Here is a 23,219-nt window from a genome sequence, read left to right as displayed (position 1 = left end):
TTTTTTTTTCCTAGGTGTAATAATGGTGAATCCAACAGTGAAGGCCTGGTACCAGTGATGACAAGCCCCCAGGCTTTAGCGTAAATCATGCCGGAGGACGTATCAGTGAGCAAGCAGATGGCCCAGACTGTCTCAAGGGTTTTGTAGAGGGAACAGTAGGACTTTGTGTCTTGCCCACAGGGTTTCTGATGGCTGATAGGAAAGAGAAGGCCAGGAAGAGCATGTTCTCAGGGGGCAGTTTGCTTGTAAGATAGGCAGGCAAATATTTAAAGAATGGAAAATGCTGTCAGTCAAAACCAAGGCTTATGTTCTTGCCTGTTTTGTGAGTCACGGTTTCTTAGTTGTGTTCACCTGCAGTGACTTGCTTGGTTTATTCCAGTAAGGTTTTCCTAGATTGCTAGGGAAGGTTTTGACATGTTAAAAATGTTTCCCTGATTCTGAACCAAGAATGCAATAGTAATTCTACTTCTTGTTTTTAGTGTTTCAGGTTCCCACTACTCTTGCGTTTGAGATGCATTTTAACTATTGCTTGCAACTCAGGCTTGTGGTAATACGTGCATATAATAAATCTCTGTCACTTTATATTTCTAGGTCCACTGGCCTTCTTTCCTCAGTGGAAGCTGAAACATTATGATGTTATTGTAGGTGTTTTGTCAGCTCGACACAATCATGAACTGCGCAGTGTTATAAGGAACACTTGGTTCAAGCACCTGAAACATCATCCTGCACTGAGCCAACGGTAATCTCTAGTGTTTTGTAAGTTGGGGCTTTGTGAGGGGGCACAGGGAAAGACTATAATGCTTAAATGTCTTGATTTAAATTTATTTTTTAAAGTATTTCCTTTTTTTGCTTTAGTTGTGAGCATCTTGTACCCTGATATTTAATCTGCTTAGTAATATATAAGAATACTGCTTGTTCTGGGCTGGAACTATTTTTTATACAAGGAATAAAATGTAATTGCTTGACTGTTCACTGCTGTTTGTTTTTGCAATTAGTTGCCACTGTTCATTACTGATGTGTAAGGCTTTCCCTTTTTTGTGTTGCGATGTACGCTTTGTACAGTATGCAACTCGAAATGCTTAGTAAACCAGGATACTTGAAAAGCAGGCAGGATCACATTTGGTGAGAGAACCACAAAAAAACTCTTACAACAGCCTCAACTGTAAAGTTCAAGTTTATTTCCCACTGCACCAGGTGCACCAAACTGCTGCAGTGTGAATGACCAGCAGAACCTTTCCTGCTTGCTTGCATGGACCTGACAGTTTACAGACAGCTGTGTTCCGGCTGAGAAAGTTCTGCTGCAGTTCACCCCTGGAAACATTGTTGTCTTGATAGGCCTCACGTCTTGGTACCTCCCTTGCACTGAAAGCCATTTACCGTTCACAAATTTGCTGTCAGCGTGCAGTTTGGAGTGAAGCATAGCTACTTCAGTCATCTAAAAATGTGACCTTTTGTAGCTTATATGGAGTTCCAGGAGGATATTTAGCTGCTAGGTGAAAGACTGGGCTAAGGTGGATCCTCTTGCTCTTCATACTGCTTGTTGTCTCCTGACTGTGGCACAACCATGATTGGGGCTGGAAAGAGCAACCTGTTGTTTTGCTACAACCCGAAGTTGAGACATTTCATCGTAACGGGTAGTCTGCAGTCCTTGTTCCTCCTTTGATGCTATGTGTCTTTTTTCTTCTTATTATTTTATTTCATTGCCTTTTGAATGCAGAATATTCAAACAATCTTGAATTAATAACAAAGCCAGGCAGGGAAAGCCAGGGCTTCAGGATATTTCAGTGTTGCCTTGGGTCTTTTTCTGTTTAGGGTGCTAGCTGTCTTGAATCCCATTCCTAGTTGCCAATCTTCCTGTGCCTGCATTATGAAATGTAAAAGGCTAATGTGGGTTTGGAATTGAGCCCCTATGAGGGGATTAATGTGGTTGCTCTACACAGAGACCCTCACTGCTGATTTTTAAGGGGTTCAAAATCTTAATCCTATGAAAGGCAGGCCAATGTGATGAGTTAAGTTTATTGAAGGTGGAGGGAGGAGGGAAGAGAACTGGTGTTAATAAAACCAAATTATTTTAGTGTCCTTGTGAAGTTTATAATAGGTGCGCATGGTTGTGCTGTGCCAGTGGAGGACAGAGAAGACCCCTACTCCTGCAAACTTCTGAACATCAGTAACCCAGGTATAGAAATTAACTTTTAAAAATTCTCTGATCTGAACTAGAACTAATCATCTTTCATTATCAGAGTAGTTCGGGGTGCTTAACTGAGACAGCCAGTCTTGAAAATAAATGCAACCTAGAACTTGCTGTCTTAACAGTTCCACAACCTTCCTTTAAGTACCATGTGCAGGCAAGAAAGTGAGATATCTTTGGGGGTGTGAAGGGGAGGCCATTGACTTCTAATGGATTTGCATTTTCCTTGCATTGGGGGACAGTCTCTCCCATGTAATGCACATTTTCACTCGATCCCCATGTAAAATGAAGTTGGAGAGAGCTGGAATGACTCGGTCCAGTGTCATATGTGAAGACAGAAGCAAGATGCCAGAGTCTTGAGTCTCAGGTGGACTTCTCTGTGACAAAGTGAACTCTAAGCAAGTCTGGCTGATAGGTTTTTCAGATTCCGCCCTAGAGGGGGAACAATTAAGAAATATTCCATGGGGAAAAAATGAAATGCTGCCATATAAAAATTCCTAACTAAAATTGTAAACTCTTCCTGTCACCTTTTTCTTCTATTTAACTTTTGTTCTTTAATTGCAAGTTAACCAAGGACTGCTTGGCACTTAGGCTATGATTCACCATAAAACTTTCTTTTTGAATGGCAACATCCACTGCTTAACCAATCTCCCATGAATAAATGGTACCTCAGGGCTTAGGGAGGAAATAATGCCAAAAAGCAGGCAGCTGAATTAAGTGGAGGTGTATGCCGTTTTGATACATGAATAATTATTTAAATATGCTAATATACAGGTATTCATGCAACCAAATAGCATTTTTGTCTTCACTCTGTTAATTTATTGTGTTTCTAATCTTTTCTCTGTGGATCTGTATACATTGACTTGCAATTGCTGGTTGCCGGCAGATTGTGGCATCACTCTGAGTTTCTCTTTGCTGCAGTCTGCAGCCAGTTGTATTTTCTTCTCCTCCAGCATTTGATTATCCCTGTGCGCTTGCAAGCCATGCTAATGAGTCAGAATGCTTTGCGTGTATCCAGTGTGCTTTGTGTGTATCCAGTTCAAGAACTATGAAGTCTTCTCACATTACCTCTGTCCTTTCTTCTTCATGCAGTTTTGAATCAGGAAATTGAAGCATTCAGTCTCCCTGAGGATGTACCTTCTGTGCTATCTGAAGACAGAATTGTCAGTGTGAACTTTCGTGTACTTTACCCCATTGTCATTACCAGTCTTGGGGTATTTTATGAGGCTGATGGGGTGGGATTCCAGAGGAACATCACTGTAAAACTGTACCAGGCAGAACATGAGGTAGAGTATTGTAGTTGTCTTTTGAAAGTGGACTAAAACATGTTGTGGATTAAGTTCTTGCAGAAAGCAACATGATGTGTTGATGGTTTAAAGAGAAGTACTTAACTGACAAGCATATGAATTATACTTCTGTTGCATTGTAAATTCTTATTTCACAGGTATATATACACACACACAAGTGCAAAAGATGAAAAGATGAGGTTCATAGAGTGCTGTGAGTTAATTTAAATGCCCTTTTGAAAGAGTGTTTACATCTAATTCCAAGACACAATTTTGATTGCCTTTGAGGTTCTAAAGTATTGATAGGTATTAAGAATTAAGCTGTTGAATATATTTAAAACACATGTGCAGAAAGACACATTTGGTGCCTTCAAGCAGAGAGATGCAGGACAGCTGTAATTTTTTCTTGTTTGCCTTCTGGCAAGACATTTTGAGATTTCTAGAAACTGGTATTATTTACAGGTATTATTTAGAGGTAATAATCAAACTTCAATGATAATGCCCCCCACTCCCAAGCTGGTATGGGTTTGATAGAATAGCTTAGTACTAACCTGGAGGAAAAAAATCACTGAGCATGATTGTTGCATTTGGTATATTGCATTTATCTCTACCAATAACTTGATAGGACAATTTCAAGACTTCTGGGTATGCTGCAGTAGAAAGAATTTTAAATTTAAGCTAATAATGAAAATTAAGTACAGGAAATATACTGAAGTATGGCCTTTATGATGAACTTCCAAAGAGTTGGGTTTATAATAGGAAAAAGTATACTGTAATCAGCTTTGTTTGCTAAATGGTAGAATTCTAAACGTTAAGAGCCTAATAACTTGATCTGCATTAGCTTTTTACTTCCAGCGAGGGAGAAAAATTAGTATCATAGGAGTGTTTGGAGACTGTTTTCTGAAGATTGAGAATCTGGCAATGCAGCATCTTTATGTTGTTTGTTGTTATCTAAGAGCTGTTTGGTGGCCTATGTAATATAGTAGCAATTAAGTTTTAGGGGTCAGCGTCCTCTGTCGCCATTAATGGTAGCCAGCTATTTAAACAGAAGATAGAAAATCTGTAGACTGGGAGATGAGTCTGAGTCTTCCAGATGATGTGCTCTATTGCTTGGATTCTAGTTGCACTTGCAGTCTTCTTCCATTGTTGCTTGCTTCCACCGTATCAATCCAACACTTGAATTCTGTGGAGTCTGTGAGAATGTTGTGAGAATAAAACTTTCACTAAGTTTTATACAATCAATAAGGCTCTTTCCATTGTAACCAACTGAGCGATAAAGATTTGCATCATCTTGCTGTACTTTTAATGTGTGGGTTTTTTTCTTTTTTTCTTTTTTTCTTTTCTGTTGTTCACAGGAAGCTCTCTTCAGTGCTCGCTTTAGTCCACCAAGCTGTGGAGTGCAAGTGAACAGGTTGTGGTACAAGCCAGTAGAGCAGTTCATTTTGCCAGAGGTATGTGCGCTATTGGAACTGCCTGCAGTTCTTTGAAGTCAGCTGGAGAGACCAACTGATAAAACTGGCCTTAGCTTGAGGTAGAAAAGAGCAAGTGAAAACCTCTAGTTGAGGGGGGTATGCTGAAATCCAGAATTCTTTTTCACCATCTTATTATCACTAGTAGTTATAAAGCAAATGCCTGAAAAATACAAATTGATTAAAAAATTACACTGGCAAATAGCAGCAATTTCAGAAACCTTTTCAGTTTCCGAGAGAAAATTGTACCTGCTTCAATTCTGTGGGAGAGTTTACCAGAGAATGGGACACTTCTTTATCCTTCCTGCTTTTTCAGGCATTAGTACACAAGATAGGGAGGGGAGGGTGGCTCAAGTTTCTAGGGAAAAGAGGTTTCTGCTTCTGATGTCTTGGACATAACAGCAAGATACTGTGTGTTACATTTGCAATGGCAGTATTAGTTGAATAGTTGTCATCAAGAAGCGCTTACTTGAGGGCTACTGAAATTTTGGTTATGCCTTAGTGAGGAATTGTTCATTCATTGAACCATGTAACAAGAATCAAAACCTCAAGAAGATCTGTAGCAGGGTCTATCTGTAATATACTAGATGGAGTATGTGGTGCACGGAAGACTGACATTTGGGTTTTTATAACCTGTCACCATCCCATGGCTGAAGTGGTTTTTTTGTTTGGTTTTTTGTTTGGTTTTTAAAGTGGGTGCCCTGCAGAAATGTGGGAGAAGACCGCTTTTTGGGCAGTAATGGAAGTGTTAGTGTTCTTGCTTGTCCTGAGATATCATTAGCTAAACTAACGAGGCAGGGTTTAAAGTCCTTTTTTTGTTAATCCTATTTGGGATCATGGGTGCAGTCCAAGAATAGGGTTTGGTGTAGAGATATAGAACCTAGTTGTGGCTGCTTAGGAAGGAAGGTGATTAAACACAGAAGGAACAGAATATAGGTAGGAAAAAACCTGATATTGTTACAGAGAACGTTTAGTGAACGCAGGTTGACTCAGAATGAGACTTCTAGTTCAGCAGACCCTCCCAGGTACGAGGAATTATTCCTGGTGGATCAGTGATCTCTCACTAGATGTGTCAGCTGCCATTTTAGGCTGTTTCCCTTCATTTAAATACTCGCCTATATGACTGGACCCTTGCTGCTGTTTCTGTAAGTTGGGTCTGGGTTGCTTTGTTATGCAAGAAATTAAGTGTTTTATGAAAGAATGGAGCAAGAGAAGACTGAAGGGGGAGGAGAGGACATTTGGGGCCAGTTTAATCCCCAGTTTATTCCCCTGGCTCTGTAAGAATGAATGCATTTGGAAACCTGTTCTGTTTAAGGGGAATCTGCAGCTGATTAATTGGTTTATCATCTTAAACAGTTTTTACTGAATACTGTGCAAGTTTGTTATGCTGGCAGGAGACCTTTCAGGTGAGCAGACCTCTTGCAGTATTTTGTGTATACGTTTTGACAATCTAATTTGATATCAAAATGATTCGGGGTTTTCCTGCTTTTTAAAAAACAGTATTGGTTACTCAGTAATTTGGTAGTATAACATGTAAACCTTTTCCCTGTAAGATTTTGTTCTGAGATACTAAAATTCTAGGCAGTTGTAATTTTGCTATAAATGATTGCATTTTTCCTGAAAGGCAGATGGGAAGTAGTTCATTTAGAAAGGGAATATTAGTATTCATATATTTCTTTGTGTGGGCTTCCTTAATCTGATACGTGTCATGCGCTGAATGCTTACAGGATAACATGGTGTTTCTAATGTAGATTAATAGGGCTTACGCACAGCATGTAGTCTCCTGTGATACTTAGGATGCTGCACCATACAAGATGATTCAGAGGAGATAGAACACCCACATGTTCCTATCTACTTGTTTGAGAGCAGTAAATTTCGTGAACTGTTTAATTGTCACAAGATGATTTCTGAGACAATATCTATTCTTTGCCTTTCCACCTTCAAGAAGTGATGGATTGTACAGACTGCTGAAGAGCTTCATTCATCTTCCAGCTGAAGTGCTGCTCTTTCTGCTTGTCTTAGGGAAAGGGAGGGAAATGCAGCATTAGAATAAGCATCTGGCAGGCCAGATTGTCAAAGACAGAATCGATCATTCAGCTTTGGAACAACTGAAAGCGCAGAAGAGCAGAACCGCTAGCAGATAAATAAGACTCACACAGGGGCTCCTACAACCAAGTCTTAGCAATGCACTTATTTTGTCAAAAAGCCACAGGCCGCTTGCATGAAAATGGGACTCCGTACTATGCATACTCTGTATTACTAATGGGGAATAATGGGAGAAACAAAAAGCACAGCACTGTTTAACATTAGGAAAGGAGTTTGGCAGGGCTGCATTATGTCAGTACACCTGTTCGGTATTCACTGTAAATGCCACTGCGCTCTGGCAGCAACAAGGCTGGAATTTAAATGGAGAAAAACAGATGATGTAGTCTCAGGTGTGCCACTAATGTTTTGCTTTAAGCATTTTCAGGCCTCAGCTTTCATTAAGCGGCTTAGAGTAAGAATAGCTGAAGGCTAAAGTAATTTAGAAAATTTGCTTACAAGTCTCTCAACCTGGAAAATAATGATAGTTTGCAGCTTTAGAACACCTAGCACTGAGGTTCACTGGTAATAACTGATTAAGACTCTTGGTACGTGTTTGAAGTCAGTATCAGTAATAGTCACAGTGGTGAGAATTTTAATGTTTCTGTTTGCTGAGGAGTGAAAGGACTCTCAGGCTCACTAAACAACTTACCAAAGGTTGTGTCTGTAAACAAGGCACAGAAGTGGGATTAGAGCCCAATCCCTACAGCAAAAAACATTGGAATGAGAGATGACAGCCACTGCAAATAGAGAAATTGAGCATGTGGGTTTTACTGTGCAGGGTGTCCTGCCACTAAAAAAAATCTTAGTAGTGGTCCATTTGTTTTGATAACTGATGGGTAATTAAACAAACAAGGGGAAGGTATTGAGCATGCAAGTCAGGCTTGAATAAACACTGACTAGCTCCATCATTAGATTATAAAGCTGGCATTATAAATAATAAATGGGAGACTTCTGAAATACACAGCTGTCATTAAATACCGAGACTGCTGGAGATGTTAAGACCTACTTCTAAAGGAAAGCAAAGAATTGAGCTGAACTCTAAGCTAGACTTAATGGTGTGTCAGTAACTGGAGAGTTTCTGGAGCACAAGGAAGATGAAATGGGGAAGAGCTGAGAGGTTAGTACACGTAAACAGGCTTTCTACAGCAACAGGTGTGCATCTACAAATAGTTGAAACAAGTTGTTTCTCTGTTCCAAGGTCCACTCTAGCTACCAGTGTTTTTTCCTATGAATTTGGGAGAAACAAAATGGAATGTGCCCATTTGGCAGTCAGGAGTATAATAATCCTACAACTATTCTATACTACCTTGTCATAAGGGTGAAATTGCTTTTAAAAAAATAAAAAATGTAATACTACCTGTACTCTATACCACTTGTCCCTTTGCGTGTTCTCAGGGGTCCTCAGGAGAGTCTTACATAAAATGGGTAATAGTTGGACTGTTAGGTGGATTAGTTTTAAGTTGAGATGAAATGCTTTTAAATGGAAGAATTTACACACACACACACATACACACTACAGGCTTGGGGAGGAGTGGCTGGAAAGCTGCCTGGCCGAAAAGGACCTGGGGGTGTTAGTAGATAGCCGGCTGAACATGAGCCAGCAGTGTGCCCAGGTGGCCAAGAAGGCCAACAGCATCCTGGCTTGTATCAGGAATGCTGTGGCCAGCAGGAGCAGGGAGGTGATTGTCCCCCTGTACTCGGCACTGGTGAGGCCGCACCTGGAATACTGTGTCCAGTTTTGGGCCCCTCACTACAAGAAAGACATTGAGGTGCTGGAGCGTGTTCAGAGGCGGGCAACGAAGCTGGTGAAGGGTCTGGAGAACAAGTCTTATGAGGAGCGGCTGAGGGAACTGGGGTTGTTTAGCCTGGAAAAGAGGAGGCTGAGGGGAGACCTTATCGCTCTCTACAACTACCTGAAAGGAGGTTGTAGTGAGGTGGGTGTTGGTCTCTTCTCCCAAGTAGCTAGCGATAGGACGAGAGGAAATGGGCTTAAGCTGCGCCAGGGGAGGTTTAGACTGGAAATTAGGAAAAATTTCTTTACGGAAAGGGTGGTCAGGCATTGGAACAGGCTGCCCAGAGAGGTGGTGGAGTCACCATCCCTGGAGGCGTTTAAAAAACGGGCAGATGTGGCACTTCGGGATATGGTTTAGCCTGGTCTACCCTTGATTAGTCTAGAGTGGGCTTGGTAGTGTAGGTTAATGGTTGGACTGGATGATCTTAAAGGTCTTTTCCAACCTAGATGATTCTATGATTCTATGATTCTATGTAAAAACCATGGAGTGACATAACTTAAATTGACAGCTAAAACCAGAAAATTTTAAAGATACTCACTTACCTTTCTCCTCCTTTCCCTGCTTTCCCAGCCAGCCAAGATGTGAGGTCAGAGTTCTGTGACTCTCCTACAGTAGCTTGTGACAGCTTTGCCAGGATAAAGGTGGCTGTGTTTTCCTTTGAGTTTTGCTGGTGCCAGGATCAAGTCTCTGATCTACGGTTTTGGCAGATAACTAAAAAGCAGCACTTATTTCCAAATCTGTTTTAACGTATTCTCTTTGTAATGCAGGATTTTATAGTTGATTTTTAAAAATTCACTTCAGGTCACCTTTAAATGCCATCTTAATGATGTTAGAAAGCCAAAGCCTTTTACACTAGACTTCTGTTAAAAGTTTAATGTTCCTAGTATAGAGATTCATTAGTCTTAAAAGCATGATTACATGTTACTGTGTTTCACAGATGTATTTCTTTCATGTATAACTTATTTTTTATTGAAGTGTAAAACATCTATGTTATGCATTCAAGCTATATGTTGTGTGAAGTTGACTATTTTAACATTAAAAAAACCCAAAGTGTTTGATTTTCATCCTTTGAAGTCTTTGAATACCTGCATAACAGTGTTTTGCTCTCTTACCAGAGTTTTGAAGGTACCATTGTGTGGGAAAGCCAGGATCTTCAGGGCCTTGTTTCAAGAAACCTTCATAAAGTGATGGTGAATGATGGAGGGGGTGTTTTCAGAGTCATTACAGTGAGTCACCTCACCTTCCTTTCCACCATGTTTCTATTTTTCCTATAAGTCTTGGGTATTTAGCATTTTGCTTTCCTGTGTTTCTCTGTAAATTGTTAATTCATTTGGGCTTCTCCTGTTGTCTCAGAGGGGAAGTTTGCTTTGCCTGGGAAAAGGACAAAGGCTTGCAAAAAATGATGCTAGTAAGTGGCATTTTCTTTTATTTTGAAGGGAGTAAAGTTCACCTTTTGTCTTTGTCAGGTGTGAAGCAGTTTCAGTATATCAGAGATGGCAAAATGTGGGTCAGAAATCCTGTGCTAAAATCCCAGTCGATGGGATTAAGCCTGTTCTTTGCTTTCTGGCAGTGTGTGTGTCTCCTGTCAAAATGTTGCTTGCTTAAACATGCTGTGCTATTGTAATTTAGCCAGAATAACTTTACATTTTGCTCTCAACTTCAAAACTAGTTTTCTAAAACTTTCAGTGATTCTGCTAGTTTTAGGTGAAACTTCAAAAAATGCCACAAAACTTTACAGTTACAAATCTTAGTCTTTCATCATGCAGGTACCTAAACCAGAAGAGCTTTAAATTAATTTGATTCTCAGTTGCCAGAAAACTTCTTACCTTAAAATCAGAGGGGAAAACACATCAGTAATGGATATGAACTAAATTATTTCTTTCCATTAATCTGTCTCTAGCAGGCAGGGGAAGGGTCACTGCCACATGAACTCACAGAAGGTGTGGAGGGAATAGCAGGTGGTTTTATCTACACTATTCAAGGTAAGTCTGCAAAACAGAGCATCACATTTGATGTTATGATAAAACAGGAATTTAAAATTACGTTTCTGAGGTAAAATTGATGCTGTATCTATGATCTTGATCAACTTAAGTTTTCTTTTACTAGAAACAGTTAATTTTTTCTGTTTTTTTATGCCAAAGGTCAATGTCCTGATATGGTTTCTTTGCTTGCTCTTTGTCAGCCACTCCAATTGACTTGCATCCCTTTGTCTTTTTATTAACAGAAATACCATTTTTATCTAGACTCTCTTCTCTGTCCTTGTTTTTTGTTACCCAGACCCAAGTAAAAAAATATTGTGCAATGTGGTCCGCAAGAAATCTTTCCCTGATAATTTTCACATTTTTTCCAGTCCTGATACTTTTACAATTAGAAGCACTGAGTCAAAATGCTTACTATTAACTACTGACAGTGACTACCTAACATAGCCTGCTTTTCCACCTCTGTTTTTGCTGGCTTACACCTATTTCAGCAGAATGTTCACAGACCCTATAGGAGTCCTTTCCAATGTCTAAGATTTTGTCTACATGGCACTAGAGTTGATGTATTCCTACCAGTCCATCATAGCCAACATAAGCAGTGACTTCCAGAGCGTTATTCCTGTGTTTTTGTAGTTAGGCCTGGCACACATAAATTGGGCAGTCCTGTTGTCTTGCCATCTGTGTAGGAGCCTGAACTGAGGTGTGCTAAAGCCCTTCCATTGTTTGTCAAAAAGTTCTTCAGCGCCACAAACTATCTCCTTACCAAGAAGTTCAGTATTCTTGCAATATCTTTTTAGCTTTTATCTGCAGTCAGTTATGTGATGAAATTCAGCAGGGACTACCTATGCTACATAGCATAGGATTTTGTTGTTTGTTTTGGGCTTTATTTTTTCAATGCTAGATATATATGCTTAGGTAATTGATATAACAGTCGCCTTTTTACTCTACCGGTAAGAGTAATACTGACGTCCCGGACAGCTCTTTATATTAAAGAACCTTAAAAAGTTGAGTCCTTTTATTACTGAAAAGGAAGATAATACTTTTTTACTTAAACTTTGTGTAATCTGTATCAGACCTTATGCAAAAATATATTTCTTTGTTGTTATGGAACTTTTAACCTTTATAGAAATTTTTGAATTAATTGTAAGATTTTCAGAACCACATAGAGTTGAACACTTCTTCAGATTCATTTTGTCAGTATGTCATTTATGATCCAAGAGAAATGTGAAATAGTATGTAGGTATGTGTCTTTGTTTAATGATGGATGCTGCTTCTTTCAGAAGGTGATGCCCTTTTAAAAAGCCTCCATACTCGCCCAGAAAGGTTTACAAGTCATATAAAAAATCTTGAAAAAGAAGATGCTTTGTTGAAGGAAGAAAGCAGTACCTATGACGATATTGTTTTTGTAGATGTTATTGACACTTACAGAAATGTTCCAGCGAAACTGCTGAACTTCTACCGATGGTAAGTTGAAAAGAAAGCATTTTCTCTTAGGAATGTTGCTGCTTGTAGTGCCAGATGATCCAGCATGTTACGTTACTTGACAGGTTCCATGAAATACATACCTTATGTGATTTACTTCAGTAAGTTGTATATTTCTCTCACAGTTTTGGGGCATGTAGTGTATCTAATGAATAAAATAACAGGATCTGTATTTCCTGAATGCTGACCCTTGGTGCCTCAAATAATCACGAGCTGGCAAGACAGGCTTCTGCCCTAAGAGTCCAGGTGTGAAAATGTTCATGTCTCCTTGTAATTTCTTTTATTTCTGACTGAAAACTAGCAACTTTAGTCTTTTAAAGGATGGCTTTTGGCCAGCTTGTAAACTTAGTGTTTCAGTTTGTGGCCATTGACTCTTGTGCTGTCGCTGGGCACCACTGAAAAGAGCTTGGCTCCGTCTCTTTGCACCCTCCCTTCAGGTATTTATATACATTGACGAGCTCCCCCCTGAGCCTTCTCGTCTCCAGGCTCAACAGTCCCAGCTCTGTCAGCCTTTCCTCATAGGAGAGATGCTCCAGTGCCTTCATCATTTTGGTGGCCCTTTGCTGGATTTGCTCCATCCAGTATGCCCACGTCTCTCTCGTACTGAGCAGCCTAAGACTGCACACTCTACGCCAGATGTGGCCTCACCAGTGCTGAGCAGAGGGGACGGGTAGGAAGCTTGTGTACGGGAGGGGCGGAAGGTTGAGAGGAAGAATTTTCATAGTGTATTACATTGTCTGTGGTGAATCTAAGAAGTTATTGCCTCTAATTTGCAATTCTTTCCATTACTCTGAGACAACTGTTTCAATTAATTGATCTTGCTGTGGAGTAAGAAATATAGCTGACAGTTTTAGTTGCTTGTAGGATTATGCACTTACTTAACAAATTTCATGGTTATGAATGTAACAAAAAACGAACCATGCTTTCAGTTCTAAAAAGAGAGTTTAAATGTCAAGACTTAGATCTTTGTCATAATTTCTTACAGGTTAGCAAATTTTTCAAGATTTAGTAATAAAAGGCTTAAGGAAAATGCCTTTCCATTAAGAGAAATTACCCTTAAAAACAATGTTTGTTAATCAACCAAGGAATAATCCCTAGAATCTTAAGCTGCTTTGGTTATTTTACAAGTGACAGATATTCAACTATTTCAGACAGTTAAAGATTACTTTTTTTGTATTTGAAGGGTGCTTTACTGAGGAAGAGTAAGTGCCAAGTTTTTTTCCACAGATGTTTCTTACAACCTTCTGCAGTTGTATTGCCCTTGAGCTGACTGTCTCATCCTGAAGAGTAGGCTACTGATGTGTAGCCACTAGCTTTTGACAGCTGTGCTGCCCTCATCAGAAGCAATTCAGAACCTTCTGAGGTTGATAATGTTTAAGACGGATTCATTAGTAAATCCACCATCTGTCCCAGAGAACAAAACTTCAAGTTTGTTTTCTTCAGCTCATACACAAATCCATGTTGTAAGATCATCATAGGATGCAGCTGCATCTCCTTTCTGTAGGACAAGCAGTCAGCCTTGGTCAATAGGGAAAACATTTAAAAGTCACGGGTAGGAAAGACATTCCTTCCTTCCTCTGTCCCCCTCTGCTTCCCAAAAAAAACCATTGCAGAGTGTACTGTTGCGTAACTGTAGTTTGTGGGCTGCAGCTCAGCATCTCATCACTTTTCTTTTTGGCTACAGGACAGTTGAGTCGACGAGTTTTGATTTGTTGCTGAAGACAGATGATGACTGCTACATTGATTTGGAGGCTGTTTTTAACAGGATAATGCAGAAAAAATTGGACAGGCCAAACATTTGGTGGGGAAAGTGAGTTGTGTGTTTTAACTCATCTTTAAGAAATACCATGTCTTTAGTGAACGGTTTACTGCTTTAAGTCTGTTTTCATGTGGGTTCCCCTTTTCTGCCTAAGGAAGCTAGTTATAAAACGCAGGACTTTCGTATGTGTAGAACTTTGAGTCTCAAAACACAGAAATCAGCACTTTACAGTAGCTTTCCAGAGTGTGCCTTTACAATGAGTTGAACTTGCTGAATACCTTACCGAGTTTTAAAACGTGTTGTATATGTCTTTGTCATGGTACTTAAGTAAATAAAAGTATTCCAGCAGTACACTAAAGTTAAAATGCAAGTACATACTAGAATTGCAAATTCTACTTTTTTTGAAGCCACTGTGATTTTTCTGGTGGGCTTGAGGAAATAGGGTAGACAGGAGAAACAAAATTGCCTTTATAATCTGCACTCTATTTTGAAGTATGTGAATGAACAGGCATTGCTACCCATTTTGCTGCTGTCTGAAATGGTAGGTCTGATTCATGAATTCTTCAGTGAAGTTCCCCAGCCTGCATTACACTTCAAATAACTAGGAGGATCAAAGTAGCCCATCTCTTCCCTTCTCTTCCATCCATGGCATGCATTGCTACACTGGTATAACATCCAATATAGCAGAAACGCTACGCTGCTGTAACATTCCGTATAGCCCAACAGGATGATGTGTCTTCCTGTTGCCATCTGCTTACAGAATAAAAGCTGCCCTTTGCTGCTAAAGGTGTCTTGCTTCACAGATCTGGCACGGACTGTTGCTTACTCGTAAAGTGATATAATAAAAGTGCGTAGAATAGCTGGCTATCTTGTGATGACCTCAAAGATCGGAGTGGTGGGCATGTGTTCTCTAGCCTGTACAAAACCCCTGATTGCCTGGTGCCTGTTAAATTTTCTTGGGACTACCTTTACCACAAGGCAAAGCTAATAGTGAAGGTAAGATAGGTTCATTCTAGCAATGTAGAAGGTCAGGAACTTGACGACAAGATGGAAACCAACTTGCAAAAGGAAAAACAGCACTACGTATAAGCTGCCTGGGCTGCTGTTCCAGCTGCTGTAGGGAAAGCTCTTCTGGAGCATGTTCTTGGCTGTAAGAGCTGAGGCTGTGATACCAAAGAGATTGCCCTACTTCTCCTTGGCATCCCTGCCTATGCAAAGGTAGGTGTCCCTGCCTTTGAGTTGCTGCCTACCATGGGCCTACTCCTCGGCTAGCTTTTTCTGGTTATGTGTTCAGCTTTGCGGGTAACCACTGAGTGTAGAGGAGTCTTCTGAGTGGTTTTGGGGAACCCTTCTAAGCTCTCCTACCTTTGGTTGTATATTTAGACTTGAGCATTGGTGAAAGTGCAAATGAAATGCTGTTAGGCTTCTCTGAGAGCTGGTTCTGGTGTGTGGAGACCTTCACTTCCTGAGCAGAAGGTTAATATATCTGGCCTTTGAGGTGACATTATTGGTGGCCTCCCTTCCTTCTGCTCCTCAGAGCACATATCTGAGAACTCAAACTTTGCATTCTTCATCTGCACCTTATTAAGCTCTCTCAAGAAATTCTCAAGTTTCTTGTTTGTTGTCCAGTGTTCCTTATAATCTGTTGATAATTAATTCCTGTATTCTTAGAGAAACTTACCAGCATGCTTGTGAATTCTGAAAGTATCAACTTACTCCGGCAGAAACCAGGGATGAGATCTCAGTGAAACTGGGAAGGGAGTACTTTGGATTGAGCAGTACTTATGTGTGCTTTCAGTTAATAGCCCTTTTGTGTCTCCCACTTCATATTGTGTGGTGGGTTTGTTCATTAATTTTAAATCACCATTTAAAAAAAGCTCATCTAGAGCATTTCAGGACTGCAAGCTGGAAAACAAAACAGTGCAGGTATCCTACTTCAGAACTTTGGCTCATCTTGGAGAGAACATACTTATCTTAAGTTACTGCTATTCTATTCTGTCCTGGTTTCAGCTGGGATAGAGTTAATTTTCTTCCTAGTAGCTGCCATAGTGCTGTGTTTTGGATTTAGTAGGAGAAGAATGTTGATAACACACTGATGTTTTAGTCATGCTAAGTACTGCTTACGCTAGTCAAGGACTTTTTAGCTTCCCATTTTAGCACCCTGCCAGGTGCACCAGAAAGTGGGAGAGGGCACAGCCAGGCCAGCTGACCCAAATTGACCAGAGGGCTATTCCATACCATATGACATCATGCTCAGTATATAAACTGGGGGGGGGTTGGCTGGGGGGCAGCGATCGCTGCTCGGGGACTAGCTGGGCGTCGGTCAGCAGGTGGTGAGTGGTTGCATTGTGCATCATGCATAATTTGTTTTGTATATTCTTTTATCATTATTATTATTATTATTACTTTCTCTGCTCTCTTATTAAACTGCCTTTATCTCAACCCATGGATTTTACTTCTTTTTTTTCTGATTCTCTCCCCCATCCCACTGCGGGGGGAGGGTGAGCAAGCAGCTGTGTGGTGCTTAGTTGCCGACCGGGGTTAAACCACATCATGTTCTTTTAAAACTGCAGTCAAAAGATTAGTCACCCTCAGGCATGAGAGAGAAGGCTTTGATGGATCCCTGATCATGTCTGCAAATGACCAAATTTGTGATGGAGTAGAATGTACCAAGCTGTTTCTGAGGGAGATTGAATCTAATATGAATGCTGTAAACAAAAAGGCAGCTCACTGAAGTTAGCTCATCTACCACGCTATGGAAAGCAGCAGGAGTTCAGAATGGCACCTTTTCTTGACCTTAATTAGGCCAAAAAGAAAATTCAGATACGTTTTCCATGAAGATACGTTTCATTTGTAATACGAACCTCCCCTTTTCCTGGGGTCTGAGATACACTGTGAGGTGTAACATGCTTCGTGTTCAAGTAACAAGACTTCCAGGCTTGCCTTAGAATAGCCATTGAATGACCTTCCAAGGATCGATAATGCTTGCCTCTCCAGATTGAAAAATGAGTTGGGTGAGTCTTGCTGTAGAAATGGTGTTTTAAGGTATTAAGTAATTTTATTAGGTTACTGACAAAAAGAAGTGACAAGTTGTGCTGGAAGAGTTGGACAAAATGTCATCTTTTCTGTATGTCTATGGAGAGCTTTATGTAGGGGTGGCATCTTCAAGTGTAAATTCTCTAGTAGTCACAGTTTTCATGTAAGGCAAATGTGAGACGTAGTGAACAATGCTGAAATCACTACAGAAGTATTAAATGATTAGCAAAGCGGGTGCCCCTCAGTCTGGATGGGGTTGCACCCTTCCTGCTGTGACTTGCTAGAGTGGGAGATCCTGAATCTAGAGTAAATTCAGGTTATCATCAGATGTGACTGTTACCTACTTGGGGCTTTAATATGTCAGCTTCAGCTGTGAATGCGTGGAGTCTGGTAACAGATCTGCAACTGAACTGTAATTCCTCCCTTATGGGGCTGTCGTCTGAGGTGAGAATTCGTAGTAGCTCACTAGAGCTTTTAACTGCTTGTGCTCTTGACTGAATTCAGCAACGCTCAGACCTGTGTGCAAAAAGGGGGAGAACCTGCTGCACTGACACAGTTATGCCACTTAGCTGTGAGCGCGTGAAGCGCTTTTAAGGTTAGAGGAGTGCAATAGCAGCCTGTTCCCGAACAGGAAGAGCAGGGCGTTTCTCGCTGCCTGACACAGCGGTTTAGCAGGGTGCGTGGCGCTGTGTGGTGGGGCAGTGTGTTAAAGCTAGCTTTGCCACACTGCCGGGGGATGGGAGTCAGTGCAGAGACTGTGCAGACAGAGCGCTGCTGGCTTTCTGCAGGCCTCTAGTAGTAAGTACAATCTTCCCTAGAGAAGATGACTGCCAGGAAGGTTTTTTTGTAATTCAGTGACAGCAGCCTTTGTTGAACATCTGCTTTGTTGAGTTTCATTTGGAAAACAGCATAGAGAAGGTATATAAAAACGCAGTAGTTTGCCTTGCTTCCTGGTTTTTAAGCAGCCACTAATTTTATCAGGAAGATGGGTTGTGTAAGGTCGCTGTAACTGCATGTCTGCCAGAGACACTGGCTTTGTGCTGATTAACAAAAGGGGGGGGGGGGGGGTGGTGTTGGACACAGATGTGCCTGTTACAGAACATAATTAAGGATGCTTGCGCTTACCTGGCTCAAAACCCAGCAGTGGGTGCAGACGTGCTGAAGGCCTGACTGTCAATGTTGCATTTGTTTCTGTTCTGAGAACTTTCTCTTACTACCCAGGAGTGAGACCAAACAACAGTTACACTTTCAGCTGTTGGGTTGGATTACATGCATGCCCTAGAGAGGTAAGGCCGGGAATAATCAGAATCACTTTTACTTCTTCCTCTTAATACTGTTTATTATCAGTGTTACTTCAGTTGCTAGCAGCGTTCATAGGTTTCACAGAGGGCTTTGTATAAACGTCTCATGTCTAACATGGTCTTCAGTTTCAGACTAAATTGGGCAGTTGATCGAACTGGGAAATGGCAAGAGCTGGAGTACCCGAGCCCTGCATATCCAGCCTTTGCTTGTGGGTCCGGCTACGTCATCTCCAAAGACATTGTTCAGTGGCTGGCAAGCAACTCTGAAAGATTAAAGACGTACCAGGTAGTAAAGTGTTGGTTCAGCTTTTCTGTCTTAAACTGGTCTGGGGAGCAGCATGTGTACTGGATGAGTTGGAAGGAACATTGCTCGAGTGTTAGTGTTGGGTTCCCCTGGTTGATGCTGGCTTTTTGCAGTGCTTTTGGTCATTACGCTTCAGTGTCTGTTCTAGGTCAAAGCACAACTGTTGTGGACTTTAGAACCTCTGGAGCTGTAACCTTGTTTTTCATACTGTCTTCTTTTGAGAACAATATATTATCACAGGAAAGCTAGGAGGATTAATTTAACACCTCTAAAATAGGCAGAGATAGGGTTTTGTAGTTATCATTTTTTATTGCTAGTACACGATGCAACTTATTCTAGTCCACAGAGTCATGCTTTGTGCTTTCCTGGTGCTAATACCTGTATTTTTTATTTTGATGTGTTGTCTCAGGGTGAAGATGTGAGTATGGGCATCTGGATGGCAGCTGTAGGACCCAAGCGGTATCAAGTAAGTCTGAAGAAATTTGCTGATCTTATGGAAGAAGAACATGCCTGTTGCTCCGAGTAGCATAAAATAGTGGAAATACTTTTTCTTTTTAAACAAACGAACAAACTGAAATAGCCATTGGATTAAAATCGAGAAAACACTTGTTAAAATGTATTTAAAAGAAAAACAAAAAAAACCCCCACAGCCCCTATCCCCAACCCCCAAGTTCTCTGGCTAGGTCTAGCTGATCAGAGAGGGACATATACCTCCAGTTGGTGACCTCAGTGTGCAAAGTTTGTGCTGAAAACAATGAAAACCAGATTCTTGGAAGTAAAGATTGTCAAAGACTATATTTTTTGTAAGAAAAACTATTGAAATGGTTCTCTCTCTAACAGGATAGTCTCTGGTTGTGTGAGAAGACATGTGAGAGTGGCATGCTGTCTTCCCCCCAGTATTCTCCCCAGGAACTGAGAGAGCTCTGGAGATTGAAGGAACTGTGTGGAGATCCTTGTAGATGTGAGGAAAGATGATGGACTTGCCTTGGAAAACAGGGTAGCGTATAATGACCATGGAAAAGTGTACATTTGGATTCATTCTTGGAACAATAAGGAATATTAAGGTATCTTTTAATGTTGGCTTTCAACTAAAGCATAACAATATTTGCACATCCCTTTTGATAATGACAAGTGGACTGATGATAGTATTCATTTTCTATAGTATAGATGTTGATCTGACAAAAACCAAAATGTTTAAGATAAAAAAAATTTCCTTTTTATATAAAGTCAAAGACCTACTTGTAATTAATAAATGCACATAAGAATGCCAACTAGCCTGTCTTTTGTAAATGAAAGTACTACTGATATAACTCGGCATAGAGCCGTACCAGGATCCAGTGGAGAGCTGTGCTCAGCACCAGGGCGTCTGGTAAGTCTTGCTGCAACAGGTTCTGTGCTGTCCGAGGGGTTGCTCTCATCCATGCAGGCGCTGGGACAGCTAGGCGTTAGGATTTGTGCTTAGTTTGTTTATACCATTGTCATTTTAGATAAAAACAGTATCAAAGTTTGCTTATACCAAATCTTGAAGTACTGCAAACTTGGCCTGATAGGAGGGATTTGTGATAGCTCAATGTGCTATTGGATATGAATCTGAGAGCACACAAGTGAAAGTAAAATAAGATTGAGGAACAGCGCACTAAAGAATGTAAAATAAATAGCAGTGCCTTGCAGTATGCCGAGGACTTATTTATACTGTGGTATGTTAATGCTCTTGGGTAGAATACAGGTCTGTCAGCTTTTGACCTTGAATAGTCTAAGGCTGTGTAGATTCTCCTACAATTACTGCCCTTTTGCTTCTGTTTGCTTTAAGGTCTTTGGAAGTAGGTGAAAACAAAAAAGCAAGTAGCCTCTTTCAGTGCAGCACTAATTTTGTCCTGTCATAAGCAAAGAGATCACAACTAAATCATGTACTCAGTTCAGTAAAACAAATTCTCACTGTTGCAATGGGAAAGTAGTATAAAATCTTGGCAAAAGTTACCTTGAGTTTTAATTGAAGCGTTTAAGCACTATTTGGTATCTCTCAAGTAAGACAATTCAAGCCAAAAGCAAATGCTTTCATGGAGACTGACCATTAAGTTTAGGAGCTGAAAGTACTATGGAATAGCCCTCTGGTGCCACGTATGAAATTTATGTTCTCCCACACGTGTGTTCAGGCGCAGGCTGTCCATACCATGTGCGGGCAGTCCAGAACTCTTCTGCAGTTCCAGCGTTGGCTTTTCCTTCAGTCCAGCAAGAGAGTCCCTTCTTACCACCGTACTAACACACAGTCTCCGTTTTCTATTGAGTAAAACTGCAAAGGCTTTAAGTCATTGTCTAGTTCAACTTCTTTTCCTTCCAGCTGGAGTAAGAAAGGAAAAAAACCTGATCAGACTTAAACTGAAATCTGTTCATGTAAACCAAATATAGATCAGGCAGTTGCAGTCAGGGAGGAGCTGTCATATTACAGGTATGAAAGTAGCTCCTAAATTACAGCATGAAGACTGCCCTTCTTAAACAAAGTCAATTTTGTTAGGTAGTATTTTAGAACATGCTATTGACCTTTAGCAGCATGCAGTATTTTATTGTTGAATTACCCATTTTTAACTCACTTTTGAACTTTCGTAGGACAGTTTCAGTTCTGAACCAGGAATTTTAAGTAGGCGATACAGCAATCCTTTGACCCTCTGAATAGTCATAGACTCTGTCAAGGGGAAAGAAAGAAAAGTTATTAGGAAAATGCTGCTGCCACTGAGCTGTAGCAAAGTAGTAGTGTTTCAACTATACTTGCTTATAGGAACAGTGGAAGGCTGTATTGCTGCTTCGGTTCTAACCCTGCAATAATGTCGTTTGTACCTGAAACCATAACCGCTAATATCAAATCAAGAATGGTGTAATCTCTGGTGGATAGGACAGGATATGCTACTATGGTTTAAGCGCTTTGATCCCATATACCAAATTAAAGTGTGACGGCTTCATAATTTACCTTTTTTGAGTTTGTATTTACTACATGCGAAACTAAGTGACCTTTGGGACGCATACCGGTCAGGTTCTGACTACCTGCATCTGGCAACTGTTCCTTCAAGTAAGTTTTCATTACCAGGAATTGGCTTTCCTGGCACAAATAAACAAATGTCACAGTGGAACTAGTGCCATTCTTAGAAATGGTGTATTACATTATTTAGTCCCAAACAAATTGCCAGCAGAGTTGTAGAGCGGTTTGTATTATGAAGTCAGTTACACAAAGGGATATTTTTTTGTAATGGATCTTGAATGAGTAAATGGAGCTTGTTCCAGAGGTGATACCTGTGTTTGCAATAGATATACTCAATATTTTGGTTGAACTTTCACTTCTTTTGAAGCTTTATCTAAAGGCACAGCAATAGTGAGTTATTCCTGTAATACCACACATTGTACTTAGACGAATATTTTTCTATCAAACATTTTTGTAAAAGCTGTATCTATCTGATTTTATGCAACTTGTGATAATAAATGTGATTTTTATTTTAAAATAAAGCCTGAGTAAGTCTTTTCTCTCGGACTCCATTCCGACACATTTTTCCAAAACATCAGTTTGCTATAGAACGAAGTCTATTCATTCTAGTCTCATTACAGGCACTAAAACTTCAAAAGACAAATTTGATACAGGTCAGAATTAGATTTCTAACTTAAGGTATTAGATACTAGACCTCGATATCTAGAACTGTGGACTACGTTGTCAGCTTTTACAGCTTCATGTTCTTGTTATTTGGTTAACACATCCACCAGATTTCAGACCAGTTAATTAGCCTCTGATTGCGTCGGACACATGAATCATGAAACCAGCAGCAGAGGTCATAAGACAAGCATCAACTTCCCATCTTCAAGCTGGACTGAAAGTAAGCGTGAAGGTCAGAAAAATAATGACTTTTTCAAACAATTTCTGCCTTTGTCATTTCTTTATATGACAGTGTCTTCAGGGGAGAATCTTCAGGAGCTGACAAAGCCAGAGGCAGCTGCCATTCTTTAACACAGTTATTTGAAAAGGAGCTACAAATCAACTGCTTAAACACAAGCCAAAACTTCTTACCTGGTAGCTGTTTCTCCACTGGCTTCTGTTCAGGTTTCTCAGGACACTTAATTGTCAAACCTTAAGGAAGAATGGTGAGGCATTAGTGAAGGAACATTGAGTCCTGTCCTGTCAGGAGCACGGAGTTTTTCTAGTCTGTCTTTATTACAAATTGTTTCCCCTAGCTCAGCCAGATCTTCTAAAAAAATTAGGATGTAGCCTGTACCTGAGCAGCTAAGATAGCATTCAGTCATTCTTTGAAAAATTAAAAGTAATCTTATTAAAATCATCAAGTTTTTATTAATCTTTGGCAAATTAGGGAGGGAGAATATTTTAAAAGTGACTCCCTAACATGTTTTTTTGGTCAAAAGGAGTATTTACCTAAAAATGCTTAATTTCTAGTTACCTTTTTAAAATAACCTGCAGTAGAAAGGAAACAGATTACTCAGTTTAAAGCAGGTTTTTGACACTCAGTATCTCAAAAGCACCACACAAGCACATTTTAAGGAAGTT

The 23,219-nt window shown here is 40.3% G+C and overlaps 2 protein-coding genes across 3 annotated transcripts in view; one reads left to right on the top strand and one right to left on the bottom strand.

Annotated features, from left to right (window-relative positions):
* B3GALNT2 (beta-1,3-N-acetylgalactosaminyltransferase 2) overlaps positions 1-19,703 on the top strand; it is a 29,342-nt gene extending 9,639 nt beyond the window's left edge. The window contains exons 2-12 of the mRNA XM_075708375.1: positions 592-739; positions 2,076-2,176; positions 3,281-3,474; positions 4,830-4,925; positions 9,937-10,047; positions 10,725-10,803; positions 12,081-12,264; positions 13,967-14,092; positions 18,505-18,664; positions 19,092-19,148; positions 19,523-19,703. Of these exons, the coding sequence (XP_075564490.1) occupies positions 592-739; positions 2,076-2,176; positions 3,281-3,474; positions 4,830-4,925; positions 9,937-10,047; positions 10,725-10,803; positions 12,081-12,264; positions 13,967-14,092; positions 18,505-18,664; positions 19,092-19,148; positions 19,523-19,657 (1,391 nt within the window). The 3' untranslated portion in view covers positions 19,658-19,703. The remainder of the gene's footprint in view (positions 1-591; positions 740-2,075; positions 2,177-3,280; positions 3,475-4,829; positions 4,926-9,936; positions 10,048-10,724; positions 10,804-12,080; positions 12,265-13,966; positions 14,093-18,504; positions 18,665-19,091; positions 19,149-19,522) is intronic.
* An 890-nt stretch (positions 19,704-20,593) lies between these two features.
* The window catches only part of TBCE (tubulin folding cofactor E), a 29,792-nt gene continuing 27,166 nt past the window's right edge, over positions 20,594-23,219 (bottom strand). For both annotated transcript variants that reach the window (XM_075708374.1, XM_075708373.1), the window contains exons 15-17: positions 22,728-22,787; positions 21,271-21,362; positions 20,594-21,020 (exon numbers count right to left, since the gene is read on the bottom strand). In XM_075708374.1, the coding sequence (XP_075564489.1) occupies positions 20,928-21,020; positions 21,271-21,362; positions 22,728-22,787 (245 nt within the window). In that variant the 3' untranslated portion in view covers positions 20,594-20,927. The remainder of the gene's footprint in view (positions 21,021-21,270; positions 21,363-22,727; positions 22,788-23,219) is intronic.

This window comes from Pelecanus crispus, chromosome 3 (genome assembly GCF_030463565.1).
Source record: "Pelecanus crispus isolate bPelCri1 chromosome 3, bPelCri1.pri, whole genome shotgun sequence".
Classification (NCBI taxonomy): Eukaryota; Metazoa; Chordata; class Aves; order Pelecaniformes; family Pelecanidae; genus Pelecanus; species Pelecanus crispus.
The sequence above is the reverse complement of the archived record's forward strand: the minus strand, read 5'-3'. Positions and strand labels throughout refer to the sequence as shown.